The sequence below is a fragment of the Numenius arquata genome, chromosome 4 (assembly GCF_964106895.1).
Source record: "Numenius arquata chromosome 4, bNumArq3.hap1.1, whole genome shotgun sequence".
NCBI lineage: Eukaryota > Metazoa > Chordata > Aves > Charadriiformes > Scolopacidae > Numenius > Numenius arquata.
In genome coordinates this window covers 49,088,764-49,103,294 of record NC_133579.1, presented here as the reverse complement: position 1 = coordinate 49,103,294, position 14,531 = coordinate 49,088,764, and the positions used below count along the sequence as shown (strand labels likewise).

At 36.7% G+C, this 14,531-nt stretch overlaps 1 protein-coding gene across 2 annotated transcripts in view; it reads left to right on the top strand.

Moving 5' to 3' along the window:
* RETREG1 (reticulophagy regulator 1) overlaps positions 1-14,531 on the top strand; it is a 65,455-nt gene that overhangs the window by 46,498 nt on the left and 4,426 nt on the right. For both annotated transcript variants that reach the window (XM_074146172.1, XM_074146173.1), the window contains 5 exons: positions 7,694-7,820; positions 9,706-9,790; positions 10,345-10,482; positions 11,790-11,854; positions 12,983-13,109. In XM_074146172.1, the coding sequence (XP_074002273.1) occupies positions 7,694-7,820; positions 9,706-9,790; positions 10,345-10,482; positions 11,790-11,854; positions 12,983-13,109 (542 nt within the window). The remainder of the gene's footprint in view (positions 1-7,693; positions 7,821-9,705; positions 9,791-10,344; positions 10,483-11,789; positions 11,855-12,982; positions 13,110-14,531) is intronic.

Here is a 14,531-nt window from a genome sequence, read left to right as displayed (position 1 = left end):
TCCTGTTGATAGAAACAAGACTTCCTTACTTTTCTGAACAAAAATAGTGCAATAAAAATGTCTCTGTTGCATCACAAGTTTCTATTACAAACGGGAAGCTGAGCTTGAAGATCTCAGCCCTTATACTGTCTTGGTAAAAAGGCACCAGCACGTAGTAATAGCATTCTAGTCTTTGCTAAACAGAAAGCAAATCTGTAGTAGTGTTTATATGGCACTGGAACACTCAGTTTTCATGCAAAGAGATGTTTAAGAAATCTACACTTACTAAGTCATGACTTCGGACTAATAGCACTTGACTATCAGATCACATTTCACATTTTGAATGACCTCGAACTGGAATAGCTGGTGGTGTTCTCAGGAGGGCTGAACAAGAGTAGTACGGGTCAAAGGAAGGGTTTCCCGTGAGACCTGACCTATCAGTTTGCTTAGAAGAGGAGCTGGACAATGAAATGTCCCAAATTTAGCTGGAGTATATTTTGTTTATTTTAGCAGGACTTTCAGCAAAAAGCAACAACTTTTAGGACAATCTGCTGTGTTGAGGAACTTGTGTACTGGAACCACCTTACAAACTGGTTAACTCTAACTCTTTTTTTATCTGATCAGCTAAAGAAAGACAATACAGCTCCTTATTCACGTTGTCAAATGTGATTGGTAAAGGATTTTGGCCAGTTTGCCATGTTGGTGAAAGCCTAAACCTGTGCAGTGCCTATAGATTAGCAATGGAAATTAAAGTGCATACCGGTATCTACAAGCTGGGGAGATTTCTATTAGAAAAGCTTCATAGAGTTTGTAGCAAAAAGGCCGTAGATGAAGATTCTCCCCGAGGTTTGAGAACGGAGTGTATTTGTGGATGCTCCCTGTGTTCCTTGTTCTTTCAGTGGTACAGCATCCTTTCGTGGAATTCTTTGAAGCAAGCAGGATTTTACATGGTGCCCCAGTGATTCATTTAAATTGCAAGTCTTGTTGACTTGGTCATAGCCACATGACACAGATATAATTATTTTAGTGTACTTAATGATTGCATAGGATCCAGAAGTGGCACAGGATAAAGCACAATTATACATAATCATCTTTTAAATTAGCCACGTAGGTCATTAAGATGCTATGCTGTGAGTTCAGTGGTGCTTGCTATTATGTCTTTCCATGTAGTGCACATAACATACAGATTTTTTTACACTGTGTTACAATAAGGCGAATCAATATTGCATTGTTTTTTACCACACAGTTCAACAGTAAATTTTAGAGGTTTTGCCATTGGTATTTTAACTCACTTAACTGTAAAATGGTTTTTTTACACTATTTTATATCTTGAAGAGAGAGAGGGATGGTTATTTTCATTTTGAGTATGTGGTCACTTGAAATTTAAATGTAAAAAGACATTAATAATCTTTTTCACAAACTTTTTAAATCTAAATACTATTTTATATCCATTATCTCAGTACCTGAATAATGTAGAAGACAAATTTTAAAATATATTTTTGCCATAGGTCTTCAGGTATAAAATGTTTGTTTCAAAGAAGGGTAACTGCATCATTATAATCACTCCCTTCTGCACTGTGTGATTCCTTTCCTCACAGGAGACGTGTGAAAGCTCTGAAAAGGTAAACCTGTTTGATTGGGTTTTGCTAACAGATTAGACACTTGATTTCATTTGATCAAGTTTCATATTTAAATCCTTGTTGCCTGTGAGGTTTATCCTTAGATACCCACATCCCTTACAGCTGCATCATTCTATAAGCTCTAGATACTAATTTTTAAAAGACTACAAAATAGCCACATTACCTATATTTTGATTTACGTATCTTTGGGAATGTAACTTTCAGCTCTTCCACCTTGACTAATACTTTCTAAGTTACCCCTAAAATTACAGAGTCTGCACAGGTTCCAAGCGTGTGTCGTTACAGCTGGGAAATCAAGAAGGTTTAGAAGCTCTATAATTACAAACTCTTTGTTTATGTAGGTGCAGTCCTTCAGATCCACCACATCATAGTGTACTCTGTCACTGCTGCAGTTCTGAGTAGCGTATCTACGTGAAGACACATACAAAACTGTGTACACATAATTAAAAAAAATTCAGCACATCACGAAGAGATCTTTAGACCAGTAACATGAGAGCTACTGACCTTTCTGAGAGAAATGTGACGGGGCTTTGGTTGAACAGATGTCTAGATACAAAATGAGAGCATGACACCATCAGTCATTTTTAGAGAATGTAATGCCACTGACTCTTCTGGCCAGAGTTTGTGACTCTGATGGGTAGAAGCATCTGGGGCGGGAGGGTGTTGGGGTTGTTTTTTTTGCAGCTACTGGGTAACAGTTTATGCATTTGCTTAGTTTTAGAAATGATGCAGTAGGTAGTCAGAAGGATATGAGTAACTAAGTTTCTCTCTGAATACCTTCAATCTTATTGACAGTACTTTTAGAATAAAAGTGTAGTGCTTTGTATATCAAACTTGGAATAAGTGATGGGAGCATAAAATTTTATTCTTTCTAAATTGTGCGTGAAAACCTCTGAAGATGTTCAGAGAGAGTTGGCTGCTCATATCAGCAGAGGAGCACCTTGACAGGAGTCCCAAAAGCTGCCTTGGCAGGAAATATAGGGTTCATATTTAAGTCACTTATTAAGGTACTGTAAGTACTCTCCTAATATGATGCTGAAGGGCTTTTTTATGTTTTTGTTTTACGGATGTCATGCACTCCACGTTCATCATCTGCATTACTTCATGTATTTATTTTTTTTTTCCTTTTGGTCTTTAATTGTGGTCATTGAAAAATGAATTTGCCTGGAGTATGCAGAGTGTACCCTCAGCAAGTTTGCTGATGCCACAAAACTGGGAGGAGTGGCGGACACACCAGAAGGCTGTGCCACCATTCAGTGAGACCTGGACAGGCTAAACAGTTGGGGGGAGAGGAACCTAATGAAGTTCAACAAGGGCAAGTGTAGGGTGCTGCACCTGGGGAGGAATAACCCCATGAACCAGTACAGGTTGGGAGCTGATGTGCTGGAGAGCAGCTCTGCAGAGGGACCTGGGAGTCCTGGTGAACAAGTTGACCATGAGCCAGCAAAGTGCCCTTGTGGCCAAGAAGGCCAATGGTCTCCTGAGGAGTGTGGCCAGCAGGTCGAGGGAGGTTGTCCTCCCCCTCTACTCTGCCTTCGTAAGGCCACATGTGGAGTACTGTGTCCGGTTCTGGGCTCCCCAGTTCAAGAAGGACAGGGAACTGCTGGATAATAGTACACCAGAGGGCTACGATGGTGATCAAGGGAATGGAGCACCTCTCTTATGAGGAAAGGCTTAGGGACTTGGGTCTTTATTTAGTCTGGAGAAGAGAAGACTGAGCAGGGATCTCATCAATGCTTATAAATATCAAAAGGGTGGGTGTCAAGAGGATGGGGCCAGACCCTTTTCAATGGTGCCCAGCGGCAGGACAAGGGGCAACGGCACAAATTGGAACACAGGAAATTCCATCTAAACATGAGGAAAAACTTCTTTCCTTTGAGTGTGGCAGAGCACTGGAACAGGCTGCCCAGAGAGGTTGTGGAGTCTCCTTCTCTGGAAACGTTCAAAACCTGCCTGGATGCAGTCCTGTGCAACCTGCTCTGGGTGAACCTGCTCTGGCAGCGGGGTTGGACTAGATGATCTCTGAAGGTCCCTTCCAACCCCCACCATTCTGTGATTATGTGGTTATGTGTCTGTCAGCTTTTGATCTAATGCAAATTTAATGTTTCTCTCTGTTTGTACAAGGGCACGACATAACCTCTCTATCTTTGCGTACATACAAATACACATTGTACCTCCTTTCTTTCTCACTCCCTCTTCAGCAGGGTCTCTTGCTGCTCCCTGGTTGCAACCCTCTGGCCTCTGGGTAACACTGCCGCTCAAGTGGGCTCTGGGGAAAAGGGACAGGGGGGGCGATGTTACCAGGCTGGCAGTTGTTGGGAGGTGCGGACAAGAAGCAGCAGCATGTGTATCTGATTGTTGCACTGAAAATCAGCAAGCTGACTTTCTTACACCTCTAGTTGCCTGAGATCAGAATAAGTCCCTGGTATTCATTGTAAAATAGAAAAGTGTGGCTATAGTAGAACAGACAAAGGTGTCTCAGGTTTTCTTGTGGCCTACAGGAAACTGCCAAGTATTCTTTTGCAGAGCAAGCTTAATAGTGGGTTTGTAATGTTTTGAAGGAAACTGCACCTGTACTGTCCACTCTTCTTGCTTGGCTGCTGCTTTTGTCAAAGCGCTGCATGCAGACTACAGGACCAAAGCATCTAGCAATACATTTTATCTGCACTGCAGCTCATACTTTCAGTATCTTTTAAACTTGGCAAAAGAAATCATTAACAACCAAGACAAGCAACTCCAAAGAACTTTCCCTGCAAATGTGCCCTTTTCCTGCATTAACTTGCATGTTTGTTTTGAACCACTGTTAGTTATCCCAATATGCCTTGTTTTATCTCCTTTAATCTACGTTGTCTTTGCATTGGTCGTTAGCCTATATGAAAATAGTTTGCATTATTATTGTAGTTTATGCTTTCATCTTTTTTCTCCACCTGTTTTTGCAATTAACTTAAAGTTAGTAAGCCAACTATCCACAATTATCCTGTGTATTTCAAAGCTCTGTTTTGACAGTAGGCATCAGGCTTATCCATTGTCTTTGTGCTCTCACAAAGTTCCACTTTGATTGTCAACAATTTTAAATAAAGGATAGCAGAAAAGTCTGTAAAATGATTTTTTAATTCAGAATATTGTCATAACAGGTTTCAACACTTAGAGTAAAGAAGCAACTCTTAAAATACATATTATTAATGCTGCTGAATGGTTTACAAAAGCTGGAAGCAATGTTTCCTTAAGGAGAGTAGCCCATCCATAAAAACTGTGGTTCTCATAAGACAAAACCATTGTATACTACTTTTCTCAAGCCACTAATTATCAGAGAGGATGGAAATTGAAATCGCTACTGTGGATGGGAGGTGTAACATTGCTAATCCTTCCCCTCATGTTCTTCATGAGTTATTTAATGGTTTTACTTAAATCCTCTGTCAGAGGCAAATACCTGCATGTAGTGCCACGCATGGCTGGAAAATATGTTGCATTCTCTCTGTCTGACGGAAGTCACCTAGTCCAAGACATGAGACTTTCATCCTATGAATTTCAGGTACACTGTTTTAAACTGCTTATGGTTTTTTCTCAAAGGGGAGGGGAAAAACCCTCACCCTGAATATTTTGTGATGTAAGAGTAAATCGCACTACTGCAATACTATAAATACAATACTATAATAAGGTCAGGAATAGGGCAACAATTTGGGGGTTTTAACTTTAATCACTTTTTCACCATGATTGAAATACTCGTTTTTCCTTAAGTCATGTTCTGCACTCCACTATGCATACGATAGTTTGAATAGGAATCTCCTACGCATGCTATTTATGGTCTGTGTGAAATGGCTCCCAAACCTTGCTCTAATACCGATGTTGCTGTGTCACCACCTCGTGGCAAAGTTGCTGTACAGTATTTAAACATAAGCAGAGAGAAAGATGAAGTTTCTCCATGTGTGACTAGACTTTTTTGACCAAAATTATTCCTGACTTTTGTTACAAAAATGAAGCTGCTCAGGTTATGTATCTGAAAATAGGAGAAGGTGGTTAACCTCTATTATGTTAGGAAAGCTGCTTCCAAGTAATCACTATGTCTGCAGTGCAGCAGAAAAGGTATGTAACATTCCCACATAGAATAAAAATGGATATCATGTGTGGGGGAGAAGACGACATATAAAAGTATGTATGTAAAGTATGTAAAAAATCACAAATTAAAATTTGGGCAGCAGTTTGACCAAAGTGTACAGTTCAGCATAAGCCAAAAATCCTCTTATCCTGTGTGTTTAGGAGAAATGAGAGCAAGAATTTGTAATTGTAAGAAAAAGTGTCTTTAGCCCTTGCAGAATTGTATGTCAGACGTTGCCTGCAGTTTGTCTGAAATGTTAGTTAAAGATTTTAAGGAGAACTTCAGTTTGGTGTTCTTTTTGCTGAGACATTGGATTTGAAATTCAGAGTTCTTTTTCTCCTTTTATCATACTTTTTAAAATAGAAGTGACATATCTTTAAGTTTATAAAACTGAAAATTTATAAATAGGGGGCCTTTTAACTTTTACAATACATGCCAATAAAAATGACTAAGCAAACTGTTGTTGATCAAGGATAATATTAACATGGAAGTTTTTAATCTATGGGTATTTTTACAAGTGATGATAGGTAATTATTTTTTAGACTTATGTTCACTACAAAAAAAATTAAAATTTTGTATCCTGTTACTCCTAATATTAAACAAATGTTACTTTTGAACTCGTAAGTTCATACAGGGTAAAGTTTGAACAGAAAAAATCTTATCAGTCACTTACTGATGCTTGCTAAAATTTAAGTTGTTCCGGGGAACTATCAGAGGGCATTTGCATTCTGAGTAACAAGAAGAACTGTTAATAGGGCCTTCTGGTGTTTCAGTAGCTAAATAGAAGAGTAATTATTTAGAAAGAGGAGTTGGCAGTTTGATCTGACAGTCTATGTTTATGTCCTTATTGCTGCACACCAACCCTTGTACATTCATTTTTTTCATAATGTAGTTTTTGATTTATTCTGTAATTTGATCTACCTATGACAAAATGTTACTAATAATGCAGTGATGCATTGGACATTTAATGTATTATGTGTCTGAGTCAAACGACTGTGGGATTGCTTATGGCTTACTTGTATTTACTGTGATCAAAAGTGTGTGTACTGAGCACTGAACTATGCAAAAGATAACTTCATAAAACTGGTGCAGAATTTACTTCATATGCTGAATATTTGCGTCCGGGTACATCCATACTTTGTACCAGTTTGATTTGACATTGAGTGGCCTGTGTATGTTTTTTCTTTCATTTGTTGTTTCATAAAACATCTTTGTTGTAGATGTTTTGTCTACTCCAAAAAGGTATACAATGTGATCATTTAAACTGATCAGCCCCAAATTAGATGCTTTCTTAGACACAAAAACACTTTCTTATGTTTTTCAGCAAATTCTTCATACAGGTTTTTTTAATTTTATTGAAAGGACTGAATAGTCATAAGCTAAGCTTTAGAAACAGTCCTTTTAATACAGTACAAAAATAAAAATTCAGTAAGGAAATGAATCTAAACATCAAGGCTTCAAGAGTGATTTCTTTTTGTCCAAGTTGGCTAACAGTCTCTTATGGATCATCATAGTTTGCCAAACAAGACAAAAAATAGAAAAGAAAAAGCACATGTGACATGCATGAAATTAAATGTATTGATATGTATGGCCATTCTTTGGCAATGGAAAGAACTGTGTTACGTTTTTTAAAGAAAAAATAATATTAAGAAACAAGCTTGGGATTGCTTAATTTAGATGACAACTATGCCTTCAAGTAAGTGTTTTCATATGGCCAGAATGAATAAACAGTAATTTCTTCTGCAATTGCTTATAAGGACTGAGAATTGCTACTACTGAGGACATTTTTTTTATTATTATTAAAAAAGATCAAATTAGCGCAATATAAAATATGTGGAAACAAGCACAGGTTTCTGTAGCATAGCAGCAGCCATTGGATTGCTGGAGGCCATAGCTTTACAACATGATGTTTTCAACCAGTTTCAGTTTTCATATGAGCTATAATGAAAGTTGTTGGGTTTGTGTTTTTTTAACTCAGCTGGAAAGTCATCAGTTCCAGGCAAGACTACAGACCCAGAATAAATCAGTGCATTTCAGAAACACTGATGAATTTATTTGTATTTCTTCAAGAAATGTCCCACTTCAAGGAACAAAACCCTGGCAAGGTAAGCACTCCCAAGTAAGATAAACAGTTTGTTATTGTTTAATAAAAAGGTGAGATAGATTTAAAGAAAAAAAAGCACGCAAGCAAAAAAAAAAAAGGAAAATAAAATACACCTTATGATACATTCAGTCATGAGTTTCTGGTAAGTTTTTCCTGTGCAGAACATAGGTAGGTCATCAGTCAGCAAAGTTGCTCCCAGGAGGGTTTATAGCAGTACAGTCCTTCCCCCTTACTGCTGCTGGAACTTCACCAGTCTTTCTGTGGAAATGAAATTTTAAACATCATAATTCAGTAAATACTTGAAAAAGCAGGAACAGTAAACAGTTCCTAAATATGCACATTTTTTCCAAGTAATTGTAGTTTTCAGAAATAGCTGCACAAGTATTATATGATAGAAGACAATCCTTAATATTTTATTGTGATAATTTTTCTTCTATACACATTTAGTTTGGTCTGTTTTTTTTTTTTTTTACTGGAAAGACTGAGCTGGAGAACCCAGTTCATGAAGCAAGAATAATGTTTCTTATTTTTTAATAGGAAGAAGATTATTATGTAGTTCTAGCCACAAGTGAAGCAGCTTTCTTTTCCAAACAAAAATATGAATAATGTAGAAGTATAGCATGGCAAAAGTAGATTTCATTTTTATATACTTACTGCTAAATATAGAAATTTAAAAGGAGATTATGAGGTTTTTTCCCCTCTTTTGATCTCAGTTAACTTTGCCACAAAATCTTTCATGAAAACAGGCCCTTCAGAATCAGCAAATTGGAAGTAGGGAGTACCACACTCAAATATTAGGACTTTAGACTGAAATTACAGATGAACAACAGGATGAAATACATTTCAAAGGTGAATAAATCATACAAAAATGTTATTTAGACTATTATTCTAAACCATTCTATATGTTTAGAAAAATAGTCTAAAATCGTTTAGAATAATAAAGTTATATTTAAAAGAAGTAGGTGTACTTGAGGTAAGGAATATACACAATCCCGTAATTTTCTCATGTAGTAACATGACACAGTAACTGTATGTTAAGATATATTTAATACTGATTTCGAAAAGCTAATTTTGACAGCATGTTTTCTCTTCTTTCTCGTGACCTCATTCTCTAAGCCATGTCAGTATTGTACTGCAATAATTACAAGCAAATTAGGCACTGATGCTGTGTGCAAAATTTCTTTCATGTAACTGGTTTATTGCAGTTCAGCTCCAAAACCAAATGGATTCTTTCTGTAAACTTTCAACAAATCAATTCTGTACTCAGCATTGTGCAGTTGTGAAAGAACCACTGTGTGTCTCAGTCACAGCAGACGCTGAATCTCGAGTTTTGTACTGAAAATTCAGTTCGGTGTTGTCGTTACGGGGATGCTAGAGTAGCCAACAAGCATCAAGAGAATGCTTGCCAGCGTATGAGAGAAAACAGTTTCACGAAGCAATACAACAGGGGGAAGAACTGCACTCTCATCGGAAGGATTTTTTGCTTTTGTAAGCATGTATCAAGTACACATTGTAATATTTCAATTAGTGATTTGGGTTTTTTTCCTGCATATCAACTGTTTAGCCTGTTTTTTGTGTAATGAAGATGAAGTAACTTCTAGTAATATTAGCAATAACCATGAGCTTGTGAAACCATTACAGTAAATGAATAAAAGTACTATGTTTTTATAATAGGAGAGGGAGTATATCCTGACCACCCAAAGTGGACTGCTTGATGCTTATTTGCACCAGATGTGTTAAAGTATTTCCTAATTTTAAAAAAAAACTATCTTCCATTTTCTACTGCATTCTAGATTTCATTTAGCATGCAACATTTTTCTTTTGCAAAATGATCTGAATATTTAAACAGTGGAAATGTTAATGGCCAGTTTTAACTTTTTTGCCAGTTTTGCCTACTAGTCTGCAGTGTCTGTACGTTTTTCACTGTCTTGGGAAGTTACATTCCTGGAGTTGTCCTCTCCTATGTCCTGTGTAAGTATAGTCTCTTTTTCAGTCATGATTTATCTATGTGGTTTGTTCATTACTTGGTGTCTGTATCGGGTGTATTTGTTTATTTTTTTATATATACACACACGTATGCATATATATATACATATACATATTTATGTAGGTTCTGACAAGTGCTTTTTGTCATATGGAAGTCAGCTTCCAAGTTTTTTCAGCTTGTTGATTCTGGCACAATGTTGCACAGTCATGTTTCTCATGCAGAGGTACCAAAATCGGACTAAATGAAGATAATGATAAAAGTTATAGTGATCATAAATTGTGCCATACTGGAAGTAAAAAAGGTGTCAATTGATATGAATACAGTGGTATTTTCTGCGACGAGTAGAAATGGCTCCTAGAAACTGGATTTAAGAATAACAGTTTGACATGGGCATTTCACAGTGCTTTTTTATGTAAAATGAATTGCCTTATGTAAAATTAGTAGCTACCTTACGCAAATGCATTGTTTAATCTTTATTAACTTCTTATAAAGCAATATTTCAATGCAGTTTCTCTCTCTGTCTTCATTTTTATCACAGTATTGTGTGCCTTTTTATGTCCCTTCCTTAAGTGCAATGAATTTGGACAGAAAGTGTGCAACAAAATTAAGACTGTTCTGATGAAATTAGATTTTGGAATAGTGGAATATATCAACCAGAAGAAAAAAGAGAGATCTGGTGAGTAATTAAGTATAGTCTCAAGTAATGTATTTCTGTATGCAGAGAAAATTTTATTCACCTTGCAGACAGCTTGGTTTGTCCTGTGAAGCCTGTATAATATACCTGTAAAGGTATTTCTTGCTTTGAACGTTCTTAGCTTTATAAGGAGTGATAATGTATGTCAGACGTCTGGGTATGGTAAAAAAAACAATTTGCAGGTGGCCTACCCCTTTTAGTTAGTATTACATCAGTAGATTTCATACCTGCTTTAAAATGTGCATTTCTTATAACATTTTATCATACAAGGTGCTGTTCCTAGACACAATGAGAGGAACCATCTGCCTTTTCCCCTTCTCTTATATATTATATATTACAGTAGTTGTTGCAAATAAGGACTAATGCGTTGCAAATTTTCTTTCCTGTATTATTGCACCTTGTACTACTTTTGAGTGAAACTGGCAGAGAGATCAGACAATCGTTTCACAAATTTCATAAGCCAGCGCTCAGAAAATGGTAGAAGTTAGATTCATTCTTTCCTGCCTCTCACCCTCCAGTTTAACCGAGACAAGTTGCCTCCCTTGCTTCACCGCTTGGGTTCACCACAGGGGTTCACAAACCCTTGTACTGGCATAGAAGAGGAAATAGTAAGTTGCAAAAATAGGCAACCAAGAATAATATGACTGTGGTTTTCCACTTGTATTGGTTTAAAATACTTGTGAAGGTATTCTCAGATGGAGAGAGGAGAGGAGGCAAAATTTGCATCTCCGTTCATCTGTTAGGAGCAGCTTTCTACCAGACTTCAGAGGATGCTTTGTATGCATAATTTGCATGTAAATGTTGCAAAAGCAGGGGAATGGGGTGCAAAGAAGGAGAAAGGTTTTGTGAATGAAGATGACACACAATTATCCAGAAAATTGCATTTTCTCATGTAAAAGTGGGGTAACTACACTGCCTGTTTTACCAGTATGTTACAACTGTGCGCTGTACCAGCAGTGCAGTTTAAAAGATAGGTATGTACTGCCAGGGAACATTATATTATGGTGAGCAACTGAGGCTTCTGAAACTAAGTAAATAAATGTGATGGAATGTATTTCAGAGCAACAATCTCTCTGCTGCTTTGGCTGCTGCACAATATATTTTGACAAGCATTTAGCCTTTTCAATCAGCCTTTTTTCCCTTCACCTTAGTAGCATATTACGTAAATGATGCACTGTGTCAACAGATGAAAGTTTACTGTGCTACGCAAGCTGTGTGACAGGGAACGCACACTGAACCTCAAAGTCTGTTGTCAGGAGTAGGATTAAAAATATTTTTTTTTCTTTCAGAAACAGCAAAAACAAAACCCACAGAAGATGACAGTGAACTAGACATATCAGCCCTGTGTCCTAAGGTGACTTTTTTTCAGTCAGCCCTATCTTGCTTTTAAAATCTATGTAGATAATGGAGAGTATCTAGACTACTGTCTCTGTTTTTCGTGGAAGACTAACCTGCCCAGGAGGCTGTTTTCCGTTCCTGAACTAAGCAGTACGCTTTAAAAGTGATTCATAGTCTCCATCTTTAGGCTTATACTAATTAACTTACTGCATTTTTGACTTCTGGCCTTCAAGGTAATGGTTTCTTTGGCCTACTAAACTAAAAATGTGTTTATTTTCTATTGGCTGTAGAATGATTAAACTAGACTTTAATAGCAAAGCCAGCTATTTTTATTTGCAACAGTGAAATTGCAATTAATTTTTATCAAAATAAATATAAATGGGAAATGTTCGTAGAAAACCTACATAACGTATCAGATACTTTTGTAATCACTGATCGTTTTCAATGATAGTGTAAATCAGTATATTATCTGCAAGTATCTTTCTAGACATGTATGAGAACACTCTAATATCTCCTTCTCTCTTAATGTTCAAAATAACTGGCAAAAGATTTTTCATCACTGGTTGATATAAAAAGAATTCAGTTTTATAGGAATTCTTATGGAGTATTTGATCGGTAGTGTATAGAGCCTGACTTTGGCAGTGATCAGTTTGAAGGTGTTTTTGTATTCTAAAAATAAATAAATTTATATCCCATGGAACAAAAATTTGTAGTTGATATAATTGAATGTTGTTGGATAAATTCATAAAGGATAATGATTTTTTAATTTAGCTATTTTTTTACTGTCTTACAGATAATGGGAGCAGTTTTGATCCAAGTTATGCATTTTTTTACATTTATGTGTCTTGTATTTGCAGGCTCATTCTGCTTTCATTACAGTAGGATATTACTTTCAGAATGAATAAGTGGAATTTTCTATGCTGCTTTAGTATAATACAGCTTTCAGTTATTGCAAAGGAGAATGCTTCAATTCTAAATATTGTATACTATTATTTTCATATTTCTACATTTAAAACTTAAATAGGAGACAATTTATATTGCTATGACATGCAAGAGACTTCTTTTTCAGTATCTAAGCATTGGCCTCCTGTAGTGTGATTTTTTTGAGTTAAGAATACCATGTATGGGATTTCTTTATGTTTAGGTTAGTCCTGCGGTTGTTGCCAAAGAGCTGTCAGTGTCTGACACAGATGTATCAGAAGTCTCTTGGACTGATAATGGGACCTTTAACTTATCCGAGGGGTATTCTCCACAGACAGACACATCCGATGGTATGTAATGGCTTCATCTATTTCATTGATGAATTGCAATCATGTAAGTTACCTGAAAATTATTAGAGATTTTGAGGACAAAAGTTCTCTGGGTTGTTCCCCGCCTCCCCCCCCCCAATGAACTCAAAATTAATTCCAGTGTTTTATATAATTGTGGATATATCTCATGTAAGAGCTGTCTTCATCTTAAAAATAATAAAGTACATTAGTATGTGTTAAATAAATAAGTAGTGATGAGTAAAACCAACATATTCAATAACTGCCAGATTTAGCTCTCTTCCACTAAACCATTTAAGCAAGTAAATCTTTTAGGTTAGTACTACTGCTTTTGTGGAGCTATACAAATAAAAGCTGAAGAAGAAAAGGTGAATATTTTGAATTGCTAAACAGCCAATTCAATAAAGTATTCTTAGGTTTTGGTTATTAGAATGCTGATGAAGACAGCCAGCAATAAGCCTAAATGAGATGTGAAGACTAAGACTAGGAAAAGATTCTTAAGCACTTGTCTTATCTTGACCAGATCTTTAAGTTTGTATTTTTTACAGACCAAGCTTTCAGTTAGCACTTGGCCTGAATAAAGATTAAGGACAGCAGTAGTTTAGTGTAACTTTAGCTGTGGATTTGTTGCTTTGCTCATCTTGCATTTCTCCTCTTCCAGGAAAAGTTCACTGTAAGTGACAAGTAGGGTGATACTACTTAATGACATTATACAGGCCAAATTAATAATTTAAATTATTTTTGTTAATATTTCAAGTAGTAACTAGCATTGTATGATCACAGAATCTTAAGTTGGAATGGGCCATTGTTGTTCATCTCATTTAACCTCCTATTCAAAGCAGGTTCAACTTGATCAAGTTGCTCAGGGCTGTGGCCGGTTCAATTTTGAGCATCTCCAGTGGTAGAGATTCAGGAACCTCCCTGGACAGCCATTTTCAATATTTCATCACCCTCATGATGAAAAAGTTTTTTCTTATAGTGAATCAAAATTTCCTGTGTTCCAGCTTGTGTTGATTTACTCTCATCCTTCCACTGTGCGCTTTCAAGAAGAGTCAAGTCCCATCTTCGCTATACCTTCCCATTACATAGTTAAAGACACCTATGTGATCCCCCCTTTGCCTCCTTCTTTTAAGGCTGAACAAAGCCCATTCTCTCAGCATCTTCTCCTGTGTCGTGTTCTCCAGCCTCCTAATAATCATGCTGACCCTGCAGGGGGCTCATTCCAGTCTTTCATTGTCTGTCTTGTACTGGAGAGGTCAAAACTGGGCAAACCACTCCAAATGTGCATTCTCAGGTGCTGAACAGAGAAAATCCCTTCCATTGACTTTCTGACTTTGTTTTTGCTAGTATAGCTCAGTATGTGCTTGGTCTTTCTTGCTGCAAGGGTATACCACTGACTTGCTGTCCACAGGTCTTTTTCTTGGA